The sequence below is a fragment of the Erithacus rubecula genome, assembly GCF_903797595.1.
Source record: "Erithacus rubecula genome assembly, chromosome: 14".
NCBI classification, from domain to species: domain Eukaryota; kingdom Metazoa; phylum Chordata; class Aves; order Passeriformes; family Muscicapidae; genus Erithacus; species Erithacus rubecula.
Window position 1 is genome coordinate 7,486,212 of NC_136666.1, and position 17,582 is coordinate 7,503,793.

Genomic DNA, 17,582 nt, shown 5'->3' on the forward strand with positions numbered 1-17,582 from the left:
GACTGCCCATCCCTGACCTTTGACTCTTGGGCTCTGAGCTCCACATCTGAGTGCTGGGGTGAGCCAGGACTGGCTGTCCAGGGGCAGCCACAGCTGCAGAACGTTGATGTTCACCAAAAACTGGCTTTATCCTGTGAGCTGGCTGCCCTCTAGAGGGTCTGCCCCCTGCAAAGCACAGCCCTGTCCCCTCCCTGGGGGGCTGCAGGCAGGGCTGGGGGTCCTGTGCCAGCACATGGCTTTGCATGGACCGTGTCCTGATGGGTGACACCTTCCTGTGGGACTGACCAGACCTGCCTGGCATGGACAGGTGGGAAGGGCTCATTTCCTCACCCATTTTGAGGATTGAATTTAGGTTTGAACTGTTCTCTGTGTGGTGCTGTGGATATGGGTGGGCAGGCTGAGCTGTGCTGGGGAGACACATGGCATCAGGGTGCCCACATCCTTACCTGCCTGCTTAAATAATTTTTAAAAAAATTAAAAATTCACTGGTCTCAGGTAGATTCACCCAGGCATGTAACACCCAGCCCAGCTCCCTGCAGCCCCTGTGCCTCCCTGCAGCTGAGCCCCATGGCTAACAGCCAGTCACTCTTTCCATTAGGAAATCCATTTTTCAGGAGCATATAACTCAGCTGTGAAATTTCACTCTTGGCTGAAACTTGGCTCAGCAGCAGAGAGGCTGGGAAGGGCTGGACCCAGTGGCTACAGGTGTGAAAAGTGCTTTTTACAATGAGCTTTTATAACTTGGGATAAATGGCTCCAATCCCTGCTTCATGTCCTGTCGTGTGGGCCTCAGTGTGAGCAGTAGAGGGTAAAGACCAAAGCAGCCCCTGGATGCCATCACATCCCACCTGGGGAGAGGCACATCCTGCCCAGGAGGGGCTGGGGACAGAGAGGAGAACTCACTGATGCAGCAGGAGCAACCCTTCTCCTACAGAAAGGGGAATTCTCCCCAGGAAAGGTAAAAAAGAAACTCACACATCCTCAGAGATCCATAAAACGTGGAGGTGATAAACACATAATCATCAGTATCATCCCAGTGAAATCCTGGTGGCTCTGGGTTAGAGAACATACAGCTCCTTCTGATCAGGTGGAAATTCCCACCTGAAGATGCTTCCAAATCTCTATCACCACAGACTGTGAAACTATGTAAAAACAGCCAAGCAGAACATGCTTATTCCTGCACAGCAAAAATATCCATGCTGGCTGGAAAGGGCCCTGTCATCCCAAACCAGCCCCCAGAGCTTCCACAGGACCCCCCAGAGACACCACGCTGGGGCCCTGCTGAAAATCTCAGTAACACTTTTTAATATACAAGAATCAAAAGTACAGCAGTTTTACAATGTAGGAAAATTTCATACATACTATATAAACAACATATTTACATCAGAAATCACTAGGACAGTGGCATTTCTTTCACAAATATAAATTAATATTAATTACTGTTTTTAGTCAACAGGTTTAAAAGTCCGTATTTTTACAGTAAGAGTCCTTCTCTCCCCAGAGGGGAGGCAGAGGTGGGGAGGAAATGGGTGAAAGCAGAATAATATTTTTGTGTGGATCACAAACCATTCACACAAAGACTTCAGCACTTGGTTCTGTGTCCATTCTGGTTGGGACCACATTGCCTGTCCCCACAGCAGATTTTGGTCTGCAGGATTTCCACCGTGTGAACTCAAAACTTTACACCATTTCCAAAGAGGTCAGGCTGAAAAACACTTTTTTTTTCTTTTTTTCTTTTTTTTTTTTTTTCCTTTTTTTTAATGGAACCCTAGCAAGTTACTGCTTTTTCCTGCAGAGAGGCTGGAGGGAATCCCACTGCTGGTTCAGAAGGAAGAGCTGTACCAGATGCTGACACAAACACCACAGGGAAGGTTATGGCTGTGGATGTGTCCCCTCTGATCCCACTCATGTCCCCGTGATTGTGTTTGGTTATGGTCCCTATGCTGAGGGGACATAAAATGCATAAGTGTGTCTGTGTGTGCTCAGGGAAGACTTGCTCCCAAATCTCCTTCTCCAGCTTCATTAATGCCAAACCCGGTAGAGACCCACCCACCATGAGTGAACACAATGTGACTTCAGGCTAAAGTGACAGTGGGGACAGCTCTCCAGTGGATATGGATAAAGCTTTTGCTGATGCACAAGAAGGAAATCCCAACCAACCTCGTGCCTGGAACCTGGGATAAGCAGAAACCCCCACATCTGGACACAGGAAATGCCTCTTGCTGGGACCCAAAGTTTTCCTGCACCAACCCTCACACTGGTTGGTCAGTACTGACTTTGCTACACGAGTATGGCACCAACTTCCCACCGTGACAAAAAGAGCAATTCTCTTTGCCCCTGCGAGGTTGCTTCCCTTTTCACATTAAAAGCTAATACCTCTGAAAAGAAAGGACCCCTTTGTTGAATAGCACAGCCTGCAATCACGGCTTAGTGGGAAACACCACAGAAATGTGCTCTCTCCACACCTCCCATGGGGACTGTGGAAGACTTGCCTTCACCTCGCCCTGCAGGTAAACACAAGTGTAACACTTGACCAGGGCAGCAAGTGCGCCATAGGAAACAAAACTGCCCTGAATTCGGTGGAAATCTTGCAACACAAAAGCAAAAAGGGGAAGGAAACAGTTCCCATGATGGGGAGGGGCCATGGCAGCAGAGTTCAGGGATACACTGCACGGAGGGGTTTAGTGTCAGTTTGCATGCGCCTTCCAAGGCATCGGCTGGAGTCAGGAAGCCAGCCCTGAACACCCAGCTGCCCTCAGCCTTTTGGGGAAGGGATATCACAGCTTATTAGGGTCAAATACTGGCATCTGAACAGGAGGCCCAGCTTCTGTGTCCCACCAAACAGGAGTCTGGAACAGCCTGGTCTTTAATACTGAGCTCTGGGGGTGATGCAGCCCCAGACACCACGCTGGGGGAAGCCTGGCTCTTGGAGAGCTTTGTGGGCTCCAGGGAACTCCAGCCTGAAAAATAATCACCCAAAGTGCTTCTGGCCAGCAGTATGTGCACAACCCTCACCACACCAGTGTCCAGGCCAGATGCTGGTTTACATTAAATGCTGTGGTTTGAATACTTGGAGGGTTTGCCCTGAAGTCCACTGAGCTGGGCAGCACAGCTTTTCCCTCTGCCACACTGGACTCTAAGACATTTGCTCCAAGGATCTTTACAGATCAGTCCTGAATTCCTCATTCTTTCCCTGCTCACCAAGGTGTTAAGTCCTCAGGTTCATTTCCAATTTAGACAAATAAAAGGTCTGTAAGTGCAGGTACTTTCAGCAATTCTGCTGACTGCTGGAAAGGCAGCAGGAAGGTGACCATTCCCTGAACAGTGATCACTGGATTGCTATTTCACTTTGTTCTATCATCCGTTATCCCTCAGTTGCAGTAAAGGTTTGTGATCACTCTTCGTGAAGCACAGAAAGAAACGACTTGCCCAAAGACCAGAGACTTTAATGGCAGGAAGATTAGGAGTTCCAGGATCTCCAGAGCCATCTTTTGATCCTGCACCTCCCAGCCAGCATCTGTTAGTTCCTGGACCACCCAAGCTGCCCATGCCAGAAGAGTTTTGTTATGAATTCATGAGCCCTGTCCATGAGGAAATACTGTTCTCACCCCTATTTCTTTCCTGCGGGTTAGAAGTGAACTAAGCCTTTGCTAAGGAAGTTTTTTCCCATATCCCAGCTCCCTCTTACCCCTAGAGAGTCAAGATTTGCCAGTTCCAGCTCTGGAGATGGGAGGAATATCCCCCCACCTCTTCTGTTGCAGGGGACACAACAGCAATCAAAGCAGAGCCAGTTTCTTGAAATGGATAAAGACATGGAAATGATAACATGGGCAGGAAAGTGATGGATTGTCACCAGCATGGCTCCAGCTCCTTTGGAGTCATTCTGCAGGGACATCAAGTGCCTCTTTCAACCAAGTTTGGCTGCTGAGGGACTTTCCTGTCCCTCCTTGTTTGCCCCATGCTGGTGACACACAAATCCCATCCCCAACCCCAAAGCAGCATCTGTCATGTAACATCAAGTCAGAGCAGGCACACAGCCTTCTGCACCATCCTAAGCAGCATCGATCTGCCTTCTCCTTCTGAGGAAATACTGGCTGGGGAAAATTCCCTTGGGTCCATTGGACTGAGGAAAACAAAAACAAAACCAAGAACGAGGCAGCAAGGCTGGTTCCATGACAGAACAGTTCAATGGTAAAAAAAAAAGGGAAAGGAAATGGGAATCTAAACCAGAATCAAGAACTAGGGAAAATCTTCCTCCACCCACTCCCCCAAAATCTTCCTTGACCCAGCCAGATGATAGCAGCATGTTCAGAGTTTCTCGTTGCTGGCTTGGAGAAAGCAGCCACCGTCACATCAATGCCAGTATTTCAGAGTGCACTTCCCCCTCCAGTCGCTTCACGCTTTCCGAATGTTCCAGTTATAATCTGGATTGTTTTTCTGTTCCAATGACCTATCCAGAGGTGACCTGTGATCGAGGGGTGACTTGGAGTCGTGGGGGGATTTCTGAGAGGGGGGCGAGCGAGGGTCCGACACGGCCGGGTGAGCCGGAGGGAGGGGCTGTTTGTAATCGCCCAGTTTGTCTGTGTGGAAGGAGCGGTAGTGCTCCGAGGGGCCCTGGCCGTGGTAGCCCATGGGCGGCCGGTGGTCAGACATCCTCCGGAAATCCTGCTGGTGGTAGTTCTGAGGCCTGAAATCGTCGGAACGCCGGCGTTTGGAGTCGTGGTGGTGCCTGTGGGGAGAGAAACAGATGGAGGTCAGCTCCCCAAACCTGGGCTCTGTGGCCAGTGATGCTCACCCCCTGCAGAGTCGGTCTGAAGTTTCTCTGATCTGCCTCACGACCATCATCAGAGACTGAGACCCCAGGACCCCACAGCTCACTCTGGACCTGAGTTCTGGCCTGGCAGATGTGGATGCTTGCCAAGGACTGTTTGTAGGTGTGCTTGGAGCTTGCCATGGTACTCTGCTCTCAAGCAGGGTACTGGTTATAGCGCCCTGTTCCAGCACCTGTTTCTTGGAGCAGTGATCTCCACATACAATAGTCCATAAATCTCCCCACCTTTCAGCCAGAGACCACTCACTTTGGAAAAGGACTATAAAAAGTGACTTTCCTAAAGACACTTTGAGATCTCTTTCTCCCCAACCGACTGAAGACGCATCTCGTTGGACGGCCACGAGGATGTGTCCCAGCTGTTGGTAGCTATATCCCATCTCTCTCTCTCTGTCCCCCCCTTTTACTCCATTTCCTTTCTCTCTCTCTCCCCTTTTACTCCATTTCCTTTCTCTCTCTCTCTCCCCTTTTACTCCGTTTCCTTTCTCTCTCTCTCTCTCTCTCTCTCTCTTCCCTTTTACTTTGTTTCCTTTCTCTCTCTCCCCCCTTTTACTTTGTTTCCTCTCTCTCTCTCCCCTTTTACTCTGTTTCCTTTCTCTCTCTCTCTCTCCCCTTTTACTCCATTTCCTTTCTCTCTCTCTCTCTTCCCTTTTACTTTGTTTCCTTTCTCTCTCTCCCCCCTTTTACTTTGTTTCCTCTCTCTCTCTCCCCTTTTACTCCGTTTCCTTTCTCTCTCTCTCTCTCTCTCCCCTTTACTCCATTTCCCCTCTCTCTCCCCTTTACTCCGTTTCCCCTCTCTCCCCTTTTACTCCATTTCCTCTCTCTCTCCCCTTTCCTCTGTTTCCCCTCTCTCTCCCCTTTACTCCATTTCCTCTCTCTCTCCCCTTTGCTCCGTTTCCCCTCTCTCTCCCCTTTACCCCGTTTCCCCTCTCTCTCTCCCCTTTACTCCATTTCCCCTCTCTCTCCCCTTTACCCCGTTTCCCCTCTCTCCCCTTTACCCCATTTCCCCTCTCTCCCCTTTGCTCCGTTTCCCCTCTCTCCCCTTTGCTCCGTTTCCCCTCTCTCCCCTTTACCCCATTTCCCCTCTCTCCCCTTTGCTCCGTTTCCCCTGTCTCTGAGCAGGGCAGCCCCACCTGTCGTAGTAGTCGCGGTGTCCGCGGTGCTCGCGGTCGCTGTTGTACTGCTCGTAGGGCCGTTTGCGGGACAGGTTGTTTGGCCGGTAGCTGCCGGAGCTGCGGTGCGGGTCGCCCCGCGAGCGCCGCTCCCCGTAGTGGTGCTCCTTGTACCAGTGCTGCTCGTACTGGTGGTGCCGCTCCCCGCCCCACATCTGGTTGCTGTTGCCGCCGTAGTTGAACTTTCGATCCCTCTGCCAGTCTCCTCGGTCTGCCAGGAGCAAAGAGCGCCTCTGAGTCTCTCTCATGCTTTCATTTACTTCCCTCAATTTTCCAAGAAATAATAGCTACTGATGCCCCTTTGACTTTCTCCTCCCTGAAATATGTGGGCCCAATATTATTATTCAAATTTCTTTATTACTACTTCTTTATCATCCTCTCAAATGCTATTCTGTCCCATTCTGACATTCTTTTCCTCACTACATCACCATGTTTCCCAGCCCAGCAGTAAGTAAAGTGGTATTGTATATTCTACCAAACTGCTGTCTGGAAAGGCTGACCTGGAACAGAGACTAGGCAGAGAAAAAGGAATAAAATAGGTATTTATTGAAAAGATGCACCTTGGGCAGTGCAAAGGCCCAACCAGGGCTACACCCACATCAAATACAAGATGGATCCTGGTCATGAGTTTTACACTTTTATAAGTTTTGGTTCATCTACATATTGGGGTTAATTGCCCAGCCACAGCCCCAGGCTATGAATTCTCAGCCCCCTGGCTTGCCCCCTTTTCCTCACTGTTGTTTCTGCTTTTTGGGTAACGGGTGACATTGATTCTCTAGCTAGAAAGGAATTATTTTGTCTAACTACCCTGTGAAGAGAACTTACTGACACCTAACATGATGTTTCAGAGTTACACACTAAGCAACAGAGATTCTAAAAAATATAAAAGCTAAAACCCAAGGCATCACCACCACCTTTAAACCTGAGCAGCCACAAGTCCCAGAGGGGTTTGTGTCCAGGAGCATTAGGGCGGAAGGGAAGGTTTCTCCTGGCTCGGCAGCGCTCACCTGTGTTGCTGAAGTGTCTCTTGTTGGGGTGGCCGTAGTTGTCCCGTGGGTGCCCGTGCATCTGCTGCTGGGTGTGGGAGGGGGGCATGTGCATCTTCTGGGAGTGAGGATTGTGAGGCACGTGAGACTGGGACATGACGGAATCGCGGCTGGAGCCCGAGGGCTCTGGGCGGAACGGTTTCTTCATGCTGGACATGTCCTCCTTCTTCTTCTGCTCCTGCAAGGTGGAGCACAGGATACAGCTCAGCTGCTCTCCCACCACAACACCCTGATTGTGAGCAATGGCCTCCTCTGCCAGGCTCTGAATTTTCCTCTGTGCAAAAGAACGGCACAAACGGGGTGGAGGACAGGCACGGTTTGGCAGCTCTGCTTCTACACCTGATCTCCACAGGGCAGCACGCCCAGGCTTTTCACTCCACAGGGCAGCTGAACATCACATGCCACACCAAACAATGCTTTTGCTTGGTCACAACAGCCAGGACAAAGTGGCCAGAAATGCCACATGAAAAAGAAGGCAAATGCAATCAGACTGTTTAGATATTGAGAAAATCACACACTGCCAACAACAAAGAACACCCATGGTAAGAGGCAGAAAGAATTGGTACTTCCAGTGCAGCAACTTTTAAGGACAGAAATCAAAGGGAAAACAATTCAGCTCTCACCTCCTCTTCCTGTGATCTTTTCTTATGAGCCATCTTGTAGAGTTTGTGTAGTTTTCTGGCATCAAATTCTGTAAATTTTGACACAAATATCCATAGGTTCCTAGAAGGACAGGAACATTTTCTGTTAAGTGCTACAGCAGCAGTTTAACTGCTAACACAGCTTCCAAACCAACATCAGATTCATTCTACCCTCTCTGGAAAACAGTCTCAGCTCAGGACAGGATGATCAGGAGGGCTGGAACCATGTTCTTCCAAGTAAAATAAAGAGGTTTGCAGTGGTTTATGTGATTTAGCTTTGAAGTCAATTTTAATGAAACCAGGACAACTTGAAGACAAAACACTTGCCTGGAACTGGTCATGGAAGACCATCCCTGGAAGTGTTCAAGGTTCAGGATGAATGGGGCTCTCAGCAACCTGTTTTAGTGAATTATGTCCTTGCTCATGGCAGACATTTGGAACTGGGTGATTTTTAAGGTCCCTCCCAACCCAAACCATTCCATAATTCTGTCATTTTGTAGATTAAGTGGACCAGGAAAGACAAGATTAAGTAAGACACAAATGGCACATCCATTCACAAAAAAAACCAGCAGCTCTGACTACCATTTCAAAATATCCTAGAGCAGCTAAGGAAAACAAAATGCTCCCTCACCTTCTCCATAGCTTGATGTGATCCTGGTCAGTGTAGGCTTTAAGGCACTCAGAGATGCGATCACCGATTTTTAGGAGGCAGTTGCGCGTGTGCTCCAGCTGTTCCTGAACTGTCAGGCCCTTATCAGGCTTATCAAGTTGCTTCAGTGCTTTTTTGACTGGTCTCATCCTTTCCTTGCACTTGAAAGAGCAATAGAGAGGAGAAAGTTAAAATTTGGCAGAGGGCTCTACGTCATTGCCCTGCTAATCAAAAAGAAGCTCGTTTGGCTTTATCTGCCCATTAGGTAAGGAGAAATCTGCTATTAAATAGCAGGTTGTTAGACAAGCTACAGACAATAATCAGTAAAAGCCAAGAGTCTCCCCACCTCTACTGCCCCTGCTTTTTAGGGGGGAACAATTTTCTTTGCAATCAGTAACCACACATGGTCTGCCCTGCATGGATCCCAGGGCAGGCAGGGAAGTGTATCCAAGCCTCCACACACTGAACCAGCCACCTCACCTGAAAGACTGCTCAACTCAATCCTGTCCAATCCCATCTCTGGTCATTTTAATGCTTGCTTTTACCAAAACTGGCAGACATGAGATGAAAGCACTATGTTTGTCAGCCTGGGCACATCAACACAGTGCACAGATAGGAAATCAGACAGATTTTTTGACTGCCTGCCGGATCTTTTGTGCATCACAGAAGGAAAGTTAAAGACAAAAAACCCCACAGGACATGCAGCAAATACAGAGATTTGCATTGACAGAACTGCTTTTAAGAAGCCAAGGAGAATCTGCCACAACTTTTACTAAAAGGCAATTTTCACAGTGAGCCTTGTGAGCATGTTTGCTGTGAGTGCATTTACATAGCTCCACACCTCCTACAAGGTCACCCTCAAAGCTCTCCTGCATTTCCTGGCCTGAAAGAGCTTCAGTGGCTCCTTGTCTTCTACAGGAGAGGGACTGTAAAGCTGCAGGGTCTTCTGTAACCCAGGGCTGCCAGCTGAGCAGTGGGAAGTCACCAGGGGAAGCAGAGAGCCCTTGTGCATGCTCTGCTGACAGGCTGGTAGCACTGGTGGCAGCTCTTGTCCAGGGCTGTCCTGTCCTGCTCTCAGATCAGCACAGTGGGGCACTTGGAGGGGGTTCACACCCCAACACCTACAACACATCCTTGGATGACATCTGAGCAAACCTTGGCTGCCTCACTGGGCTCTGGGCACTGCCCTCCCATCTCCTGAGGAAAATACTCACTATGCTGAATGTCTCTTGGTCCAGATCATCATCCTCATCTTCTCCAATGGGGATTGGCTCGCTCCCTGCAGTGATGTGGACGGGACCTTGTGATCTCTTCCCTTTACTTCCAGATTTGGCCTCGCTACCTTTAGGCTTTACAAGGACAAGTTACACACATCACACAAAGAGCCAGAATGGAGGATCCCAAGTGACCCAACTAACAGCCTCCACACTATTGTTACTGGCAGTTGCTAAACCTGGGCACTGATCCTACAACTTTCCTCCCAAAACCTCCAACTGTTGAGCTGCAATGGCTCTGTTTAGCTTTACATCATCCCTGAGGGAGCAGGGAGAAGTCAGAGCCAGCAGTTTGGACACGAATACGATATTCACACTCATGGGGAGAAACCAATGGTGAAGACTTGGAAGAGAGGTTAAAACAAAGAGTATCTCTCCCTTGCAAAGGACAGAGCTCAGGGTAGTCTCATGTCTACAAGGATCTGCAACTTTATGTGATATCACTAGTTTTCAAATCATTTTTCAAATCATGGCCTGTTCATGTATGTTTTTATCTATATGAGTTACTTGCAGTCAAAGCCATATAAAAAATCACTGGAAAGCAAACTTTTCCTTATACAGGCAACAAAACTTCTTAGTTTGCACTTATGACCTCAGTGTCAAAACACACTGGGCATGTAGTACATACCTGCTCCTTGGACAGGTACTTCAGGTCATTATCATGGAAGCTTTTACCCCCCTTCCAATTTGCACCCAGCCTCAGGGCAGTTGTACCCAAAATTCAAGAGACATTTGAGTCTCCAGCATACCAGTGATGTTGAAACACTCATTCTGTTGAGTCCTGAACAGTGACAATGACAACTTACAGTCTTGATGGTGTGGACACTTGGGTCATTTGGGTGAGTTTAAATTAAAGGGGAATACAGACAAGGAGCTGCCAAGCCTGTGATAAATCACAACTGGACAGAACTTTGATCTGAGTGCTCCAGGCTCTTCCCCTGCTCTTCCTTAACATCAGCTCTGTGGCCATATCCATGTCACAAGGACAGCTGTACTTTAAAGGCAGCCTGACAAAATCTCTTCCGTTTTGGTCACATTCCATGAGGCTTTAGGACATATATCGTCTTTTCTGCTTTTTATGGCAATTAAGAAGGGCTGAAAAAGGGATAGCCCCTCACCCCACAGTGCTTCACTGATGTCTCTTCACACAGGGCCTTTTGAATCTTAAGTCTTACAGTCTGTCCTGCTCAGGGACTTCCCTGCCAAGCTGCTCTTGAAAGTTCCACATACCTTCTCTTTCTTGTCTTTTGTCTTCTTTTTCTCTTTATCGCTTTCCTTTTCTTTCTTCGAGGATGTCTGTTTTTCCTTGTTCTCTTTGTTCTCTTTCTTCTTTTGTTTCTTTTTCACTGGGCTCTTGTCCAAGCCATCCTCCTAGAACATCAGTCACAGCACAAAGTTTGAGTCCTTCACCTCATGTACATTTTCTTCCATAAAACATCCTTAAAACACAGGCAGCTTTTGAGGTCCATCCAGATTTACCCTCACACCTCTTTAAGCAGACAGCGAGCCCTGCTCAAGCAGCTGCCATCCCCCCAAACGTGACAGAAGGGTAAGAAAACCAGAGCAGCCCCACTCTGTGACAAGCTGGCAAGCTGCAGAGCAGCCCTGCTCTCCTGTGCCAGCTGTGCTCCAGAACACTCAGCCCCTGAGGTAGATACTGATCAGCACACGAACAAAAAGCTTCACACTGCAAGCCAAACCACTCAAAGACTGAACATTTTCTAAGTAACAGCATGACCTTGCTAAATTCCAGCTTCACCACGGGCTGACGTGCCCAAAAGGAGAGGGAAACAATTCTTCTTTCTCTCCTTTATAAGGGCAACAGGCTTTGTCCTGAGACAACCTTTCCCCTGAGTCAATATGTGCATGTTTGTGGCCATTTGGGGATGCCCCAAATCCCTTAAAGCACTGACCTAAAAGAATAGGTGGGAAAGGTATTTCTTGTATGGGTGGTTTTGTGAGTTTGCAATCCTGTGGGAATTTGCTCTTGGTGCCTCTGACTCCCAGGGTCTTTGCTGGGAATGCTTCTCAGGGTGAGTTTGGGCAGTCACAGCACAGCCCAAGGAAACCTGGAAAAGGCACTGTTCACCAAGGCTGACTCACCTTGACTTCACCTTCTTCTGACTGGTTGTCTGAGTGCCGAGGAGAGGAGAGTTCATTCCCATGCTCATCCTTGACTTTGGGAGCCTTGTTCTCTTTCTTTACTCGTGGTTTCCTCTTCTTTAGCTTGCCCTGGTAAAAACACAGAACAACTCAGGGAAAGCAAATAGCTACAGCTACTTCCTGAGGACATTTCCCATCTCCTGAACATTGTGCAAACAGTGGCAGGTCCTGCAGGCTGCCAGGAAGCCTGATGAGCCCAAATCCTTTAGTAAGTGCAGTAATAACCTGCCCCTTATTAATTATCATTTAAATGAAAAATATCACAGTGCAATCAGATAATAGACAAGTCCATACTCCTTCACAGAAATGATGTCTGGTGACTTGGGAACACAGGGTGTCTCCCCTTGAAACCCCCAGAAACAAGCAGCCATATCTCACCTCTTCCCCATCTTTCATGTTTTCCTTCTTGTCCAGATCTTTTTTCAGCAGTTTCAGTAGATAATCAACTCGGGTCTGAAGCTGTTTTCCCTGAGGTTTCTTATCAGTCTCAACAGGCAGGATCTTTGATAAAGCAGAAAGAAAAAAAATATATATACTCATGTGCACAAAGCTTGACAACAGATTTACACATTAGCAGCAGCCTTTCCAGACCCAGCAAGGATGATGCACCTTCTGGGGGAACAAGAAGGCCCAAGCCTTCTTTCCCCCTCTCAGACTGTCCCTGTCTGGCCAAAGGCAAAGCTCCTAGCAAGCAGGCATCCCTCCCCTTGGAATACTGCACAAATTAAAGGATCCCAAGGCTTGCTAAGCCTTGCAAACTTGTTAAGTTCTCTTGAAGGAAAAAAAATCCTTTACAAGTTATATTTGGGACCTGGAGTTGCAAAACTGAGTCCACTGGCCTTGACACATCAGATTTGTTTGTGACAGCTTGGTCACAGCAGCCCAGTCACTCTGGTAACCTGAGACATTGCTACAGCAGGGCACAGATGCACAATTTTTAGTGGAAAACAAGGCTGAAAGGTGACACTTTGTGGAGGAAATATCTCAGCTTGCCAGCTAGGTTTGCTTGATACTTTACTGGAAAATGGGTGGCATGTCCCAGGCAGCTGTTCCCATTGCAAAATGCCTTTGTGAGCTCCACACATGCAGGGCTCTGAGGCAGAGGCTGATCTTTGCTAGAAGCCCCAGCAGGGATGTCACAGCAAAGCTGCATGCTGGCAGCAAAGCTGCTGTGGAGATTCCCAGTGCTCCTCAGCCCTGTGCTGCAGTTTCCACACTCTTTCCACCACACTGACACAAGGGATGGTGGATTATTTTTAACCCAGATCATTTCAACATGGTGCCTGTATACTGTTCTTGTGGGGATGACTGAGGAACAGCTAGATGGAGGCTTTCCAGCTGGCTGTGCTGCCTTTCCCAGTCCTGTAACCATACCCTCAAAGCTAACACGGACCAGCCTTGACATAAGCAGTGTCAAATCTGTGAAAAATTATTTCCACTCAGAAATTCACACTCAGCTTCTTGTGAGATGCTCAAGGAAACATCACATCACAGCCTCTTCTATGCTGTGCACAGAACCACACATGTCAGCACTGCCATTTCCTGCCTGCATCATTTCAGTGTGGTTCACCTGGCACTGCCCAGCAAATGACACAACTCTGCTTTTTCCATCGAGCATGCAACATTCCACGAAGGTCAGTTGTCCTCATTATTATTTATCATGGTTTTTGGAGTAGTTACAAGCACAAACATCTGTTTCTGGAGTGAATGAGGCACGTTTGCTAAGAGCACTGCAATGGACCCAATGGAAGCACCAAGCAAAGGGACCTACCTTATCAGACAACTTCAACTCCGGGTCTGTTTTAATTAGCTCCCAGTTTCCATAACCATGCTCGTAAATTCCCACTAACAAGCGAGAATCCTCCTCCACTCCCCAGTCTACATCAAAATGAGCAGCTTTGACACGGCACGTCAGGCGGTACCTAAAGGCATTTCAAACACGAGCTACTTTTAATGCTGTGGAGGACAAAGCAAATCCACACATCCAGGCTATTCCCTTTCCACTACAAAATCCAAACTCCCTGAGCCTCCTTCTGCACCGCCTACTTAGCCAAACTCACTTCTTCCTTTCCTCTGGGTCCGAGGGGATGGATTTGTGCAGCATTTCAAACTCCTCTTCATGCTGGATGATGGATTTCACGTTGACTTGGACACCAGAAATCTTGATGGTAGGACCTCGTCTCTTCCCAGGTCCCTTCCCTATTCAGCAATAAAACACAGCAATTGAGAGAACTCTTACAGAAAGAAGCATCTCTGTAAAATGGCTTCACAATGATCAAGACCTTGCCTGCAATATCTTATTTAAACATAAGGCCCAAAATATAAGTTTTCTTCCACTCACTCAATTAGATATGCAATTTAAACACCTCCCAGTATCATTTTCTTAAAAATACTTCTAAGTATACTGGAGCTGTTGATTCTGCAGTCTTGGTCAGCTGCAACAGGCAGAGACCCAGCAGGAAATCCATCCCTGACTCTGTATGTCCAAACAAACAGCAAAGAACAGCCAGACAGAGAGTGGGTGGTGATTCCAGCTCTGGATCCAGCTTTAGCATGGAGTACACAGCATCAGTTTGATTTCCAGTCCTAGGAGCAGCTAAAATAAGATCTGCTTTGCTTTGTGGCCCTGGTCACTTCATCCTCTCCACACAAAAACTCATGTCCAGCAGAAGCTGACAGACCCAATGGCAGTGTCCAGTCTGACAGAAAGCTCAGGGGCTCCTCTCAGTGGGTGAGAGCTGCCTGGCAGAGATGGGGTGGTTTAAGTGTGTTCTTGTTCATTGCTTCTCAGTCACAATGTGGCCTCCCTGTCCAGCATGGGAATGGCTCCCTCACAAGCACCATGGAACATTCCCAAAACAATCCTAACAGCAGCACACAGCCTACCTTCTGCTGGATTTTCCTTCAGCTGCTCCTCATATTCCTGCATTGCTGACACACAGCTGTTGTGGATGAGCTCCCCTAGCCGCTTCAGGTCAGCCACAGACTTATCCACCAGCTCAGCATCCCGGGCAATGCACTCCAACCTGGGAAATGGGAGAGTCTGTGTTTGATACAGCTCATCTTCTCTCAGTCACTTCCTATTCAATTGTTTCACTCAGTGCTCTACAAATATGAATGTATGAAATGTGCACGAGTTGAGTTTGTGCAGGAAACAACCCAGGTTTTGTCTTGTCTTTGGTCTAACAGCTAGAGTGCAGATGTAGAAAAACTGATCCAATCCTCTGGATTTTTTAGTACCAAAGCAAAGGTGAGAACTATCTCATCTGGGGGACAACAGGGACCCTCCATGACTGTCCAGTATTCCCTCAGGCTTTTCCAGCTCCACATTAACTCCATTTGATGGTCCAAAGCTGCCATCTGCTGTCCCTTTTGCCTGCCTGAAGTCAGCAACATCAAGACTCACACACAGGCCTTGTGTTTCACACCAGAAGAGTAGAACCAGCTGAAAAAGCACTGAACTACAATAAATACATTCAGGGAACTCTGCCTCAGCCCTGAGACCTTTCCAGAGCCAGCACAGGGCCAGGGCTCTGCAGATCCATGTTTGAGGACTGTGCCTCTCTTTGCTTCCCTTCAGGAGGGATAGAGGATGGAAAGATGCTCCGAATTCAGCCCTGAGGCTGATGTGCACAGAGAAGCTTGGCAAGCATTTTGGGTAGCATTTTCTGCTCTGACAGCTGCTCCCTCTCCTTTCTGGGCAGAGTGGGGATGCCCCAAGGGGCAGACTGTGCCAGCAGGACACTGCTGTGTCACAGCCTGGTGCCACAGCTGCTCCAGCTGGTTTTTAGCCAGCATTCATCAGTGCCCATCAACAGAGACACCAGGGACTGCACAGCAGTGCTTGGGGTCTGATGGCAGGGCAGAAAGGCTGGTGCTGTCAGTGGAGGTTGTGTCAAACACCCAGAGCAGTGTGTGCCTGGCTGTGCTCACAGGCACAATGTGCCTCCATGATTCCCCTCTGGAGCAGGGCCAGGCTGGGACTCACCGTTCAAGAGGCAATCCAAACTTCTTGTAAGCCTTGATAAACCTAAGGAGGGAAAAAAATATAAAAAAACCTAAATTAACTGCCATAAAAAGTAGGTCCAATATCAGAAATATGCTTGAATATATTAATTACAGCCTGTCACATTATCACCCTTGCATTCCCCACTGATCAGCTCAGCATCCCTCAGCACTAGGAAGCCTCATCCATTAGCCCCCACAAAGAGTTTTGTGACCTTGGCTGAAGAAGAACACAACATTATTATGAATGCTGAGTGTTTGACAGATGAGGGGGAAAAAAAAAGAGAAGAGTGGTAACTGTAGGGCAAAAAAAGAAACAGAAGAAAGCATTGGCTCACAACATGTTGGTAATTATTAACTTCATTTTTCCAGGAAGAAAAGAGGCATTAAATCAATGTCATTAGTAATTTTAAAGCTCGGGCTGTAAATGTAGCAACCCATCACAGAAGAGCCAAATGTGGTTCAATTGATCACAGAGGTTTGCAGACAAGGTTTGCTATTTATTTTCATGTCTTATTTTTATTGTGAAAATCCCTGCTGTGGCTAACACAACTTTAGGGCAAGAGTTGCTGCAATCAAACATTGCCTTGAGCTGGGAGTAGACACAAGGCTACAACTACAGGTTATTTTTAAAATGTGTTAATTCTTTGCCTTCTTTTTTTCATTTTGTATTCTTTCAGCCACTTCCTGCTACATCACAATAACCTAAATGGCTCTTGTATTGCATATTGTAACATGTCCTTCCTGCTCTATGGTTTCAGATGGTTATGGGGCAGCTATCATAGCCCAGAAACTCTGATATGTCAGGTTTAAAAATATAGCAGCTCAGATATAGAAAGAGTTAAGGAAAACTCATAACTCCCTCTCTTCCATCTTTGGCTGACCATCTGGATAGAGCTGTAAGACAAAGACCTCTGGGAAAGACTCAAGAATTATAAGATAGGAGAAGAAAACAATGTTTTGAAATTCAGTCCCCAGCTGACATCAGAGACTGACACACAACCACTCGGATCAACAGGACCATGAATGACCTCATTCATGAGGTCATTTTGTCAGAGCCAGCCTTTCACTGAGAGCTTACATCAGCAGGATGACTGCCAGAAAAATGTCAGGAAGGTCAGAGCCCTTGGCTTCTCCAGCTCTGCAGCTCATGGCACCTAAGACCTCACATGTTATATGGCATTAGCTCAACCCACTTGGCCCACAAAGGGCAGTTACAGCACAGACTAATTTCAGGAAGGTACCAGCTTCACTGTAACCTGACTAAAGACAATCCAGTCCATTTTGCACTGACCTGAGTGTTAAGGTCATCAGCTGGGATCAAACTGAATTATATAAAGGTGCAGAAGCTGTGCCAGAGAACCAGCTCTGCCTAACCACTGATGTGCTTACAGGTGAACACGTCCTGGACTAATCTGGGATTTTCTCCACCTGCATGGGATTTCTATATTTGTTTCCTGACCTGTCTCTTGTGCCCAGCACTGACCTCCTGATTTCAGCATCAGTAAACCCCTCCACAGTGTCCTTTCTGACACTCCGAGGGCGTCCCCTGCGCTTCGGTCTCTTCTCGTCGTCGGTATCGTCGGTCTCGCTCTCCGACCCAGATGATCTCTGAAGCCTTCTCTTGGTCTCTGCATCAGATTCACTGTCATTTGTCTGAGCCTGCAGGGACCAGAGAAACAGCAGTACAGTCAGCAACTGCTCATCTAATCAGCTAGCAGCCTTTTCTGTCCCTCTGTGCACTGGCACTATTTAATGGACTGTAGAACACCTGAGCATCCATTCCTGAAGATGCAGGGGCCCA

General features: G+C 47.8%; 1 protein-coding gene across 8 annotated transcripts in view; it reads right to left on the minus strand.

The window, feature by feature from the left end:
- Positions 1-1,818: 1,818 nt before the first annotated feature.
- Positions 1,819-17,582, minus strand: part of CHD2 (chromodomain helicase DNA binding protein 2) — an 87,052-nt gene continuing 71,288 nt past the window's right edge. For all 8 annotated transcript variants that reach the window (XM_079318160.1, XM_079318161.1, XM_079318159.1 and 5 more), the window contains 14 exons: positions 17,265-17,440; positions 15,762-15,803; positions 14,660-14,799; positions 13,834-13,972; positions 13,545-13,695; positions 12,152-12,274; positions 11,714-11,842; positions 10,841-10,981; positions 9,551-9,685; positions 8,319-8,497; positions 7,670-7,769; positions 7,008-7,224; positions 5,962-6,211; positions 1,819-4,729 (listed from right to left, as the gene is read on the minus strand). In XM_079318160.1, coding sequence (XP_079174286.1) covers positions 4,396-4,729; positions 5,962-6,211; positions 7,008-7,224; positions 7,670-7,769; positions 8,319-8,497; positions 9,551-9,685; positions 10,841-10,981; positions 11,714-11,842; positions 12,152-12,274; positions 13,545-13,695; positions 13,834-13,972; positions 14,660-14,799; positions 15,762-15,803; positions 17,265-17,440 — 2,256 coding nt within the window. In that variant the 3' untranslated portion in view covers positions 1,819-4,395. The remainder of the gene's footprint in view (positions 4,730-5,961; positions 6,212-7,007; positions 7,225-7,669; positions 7,770-8,318; positions 8,498-9,550; positions 9,686-10,840; positions 10,982-11,713; positions 11,843-12,151; positions 12,275-13,544; positions 13,696-13,833; positions 13,973-14,659; positions 14,800-15,761; positions 15,804-17,264; positions 17,441-17,582) is intronic.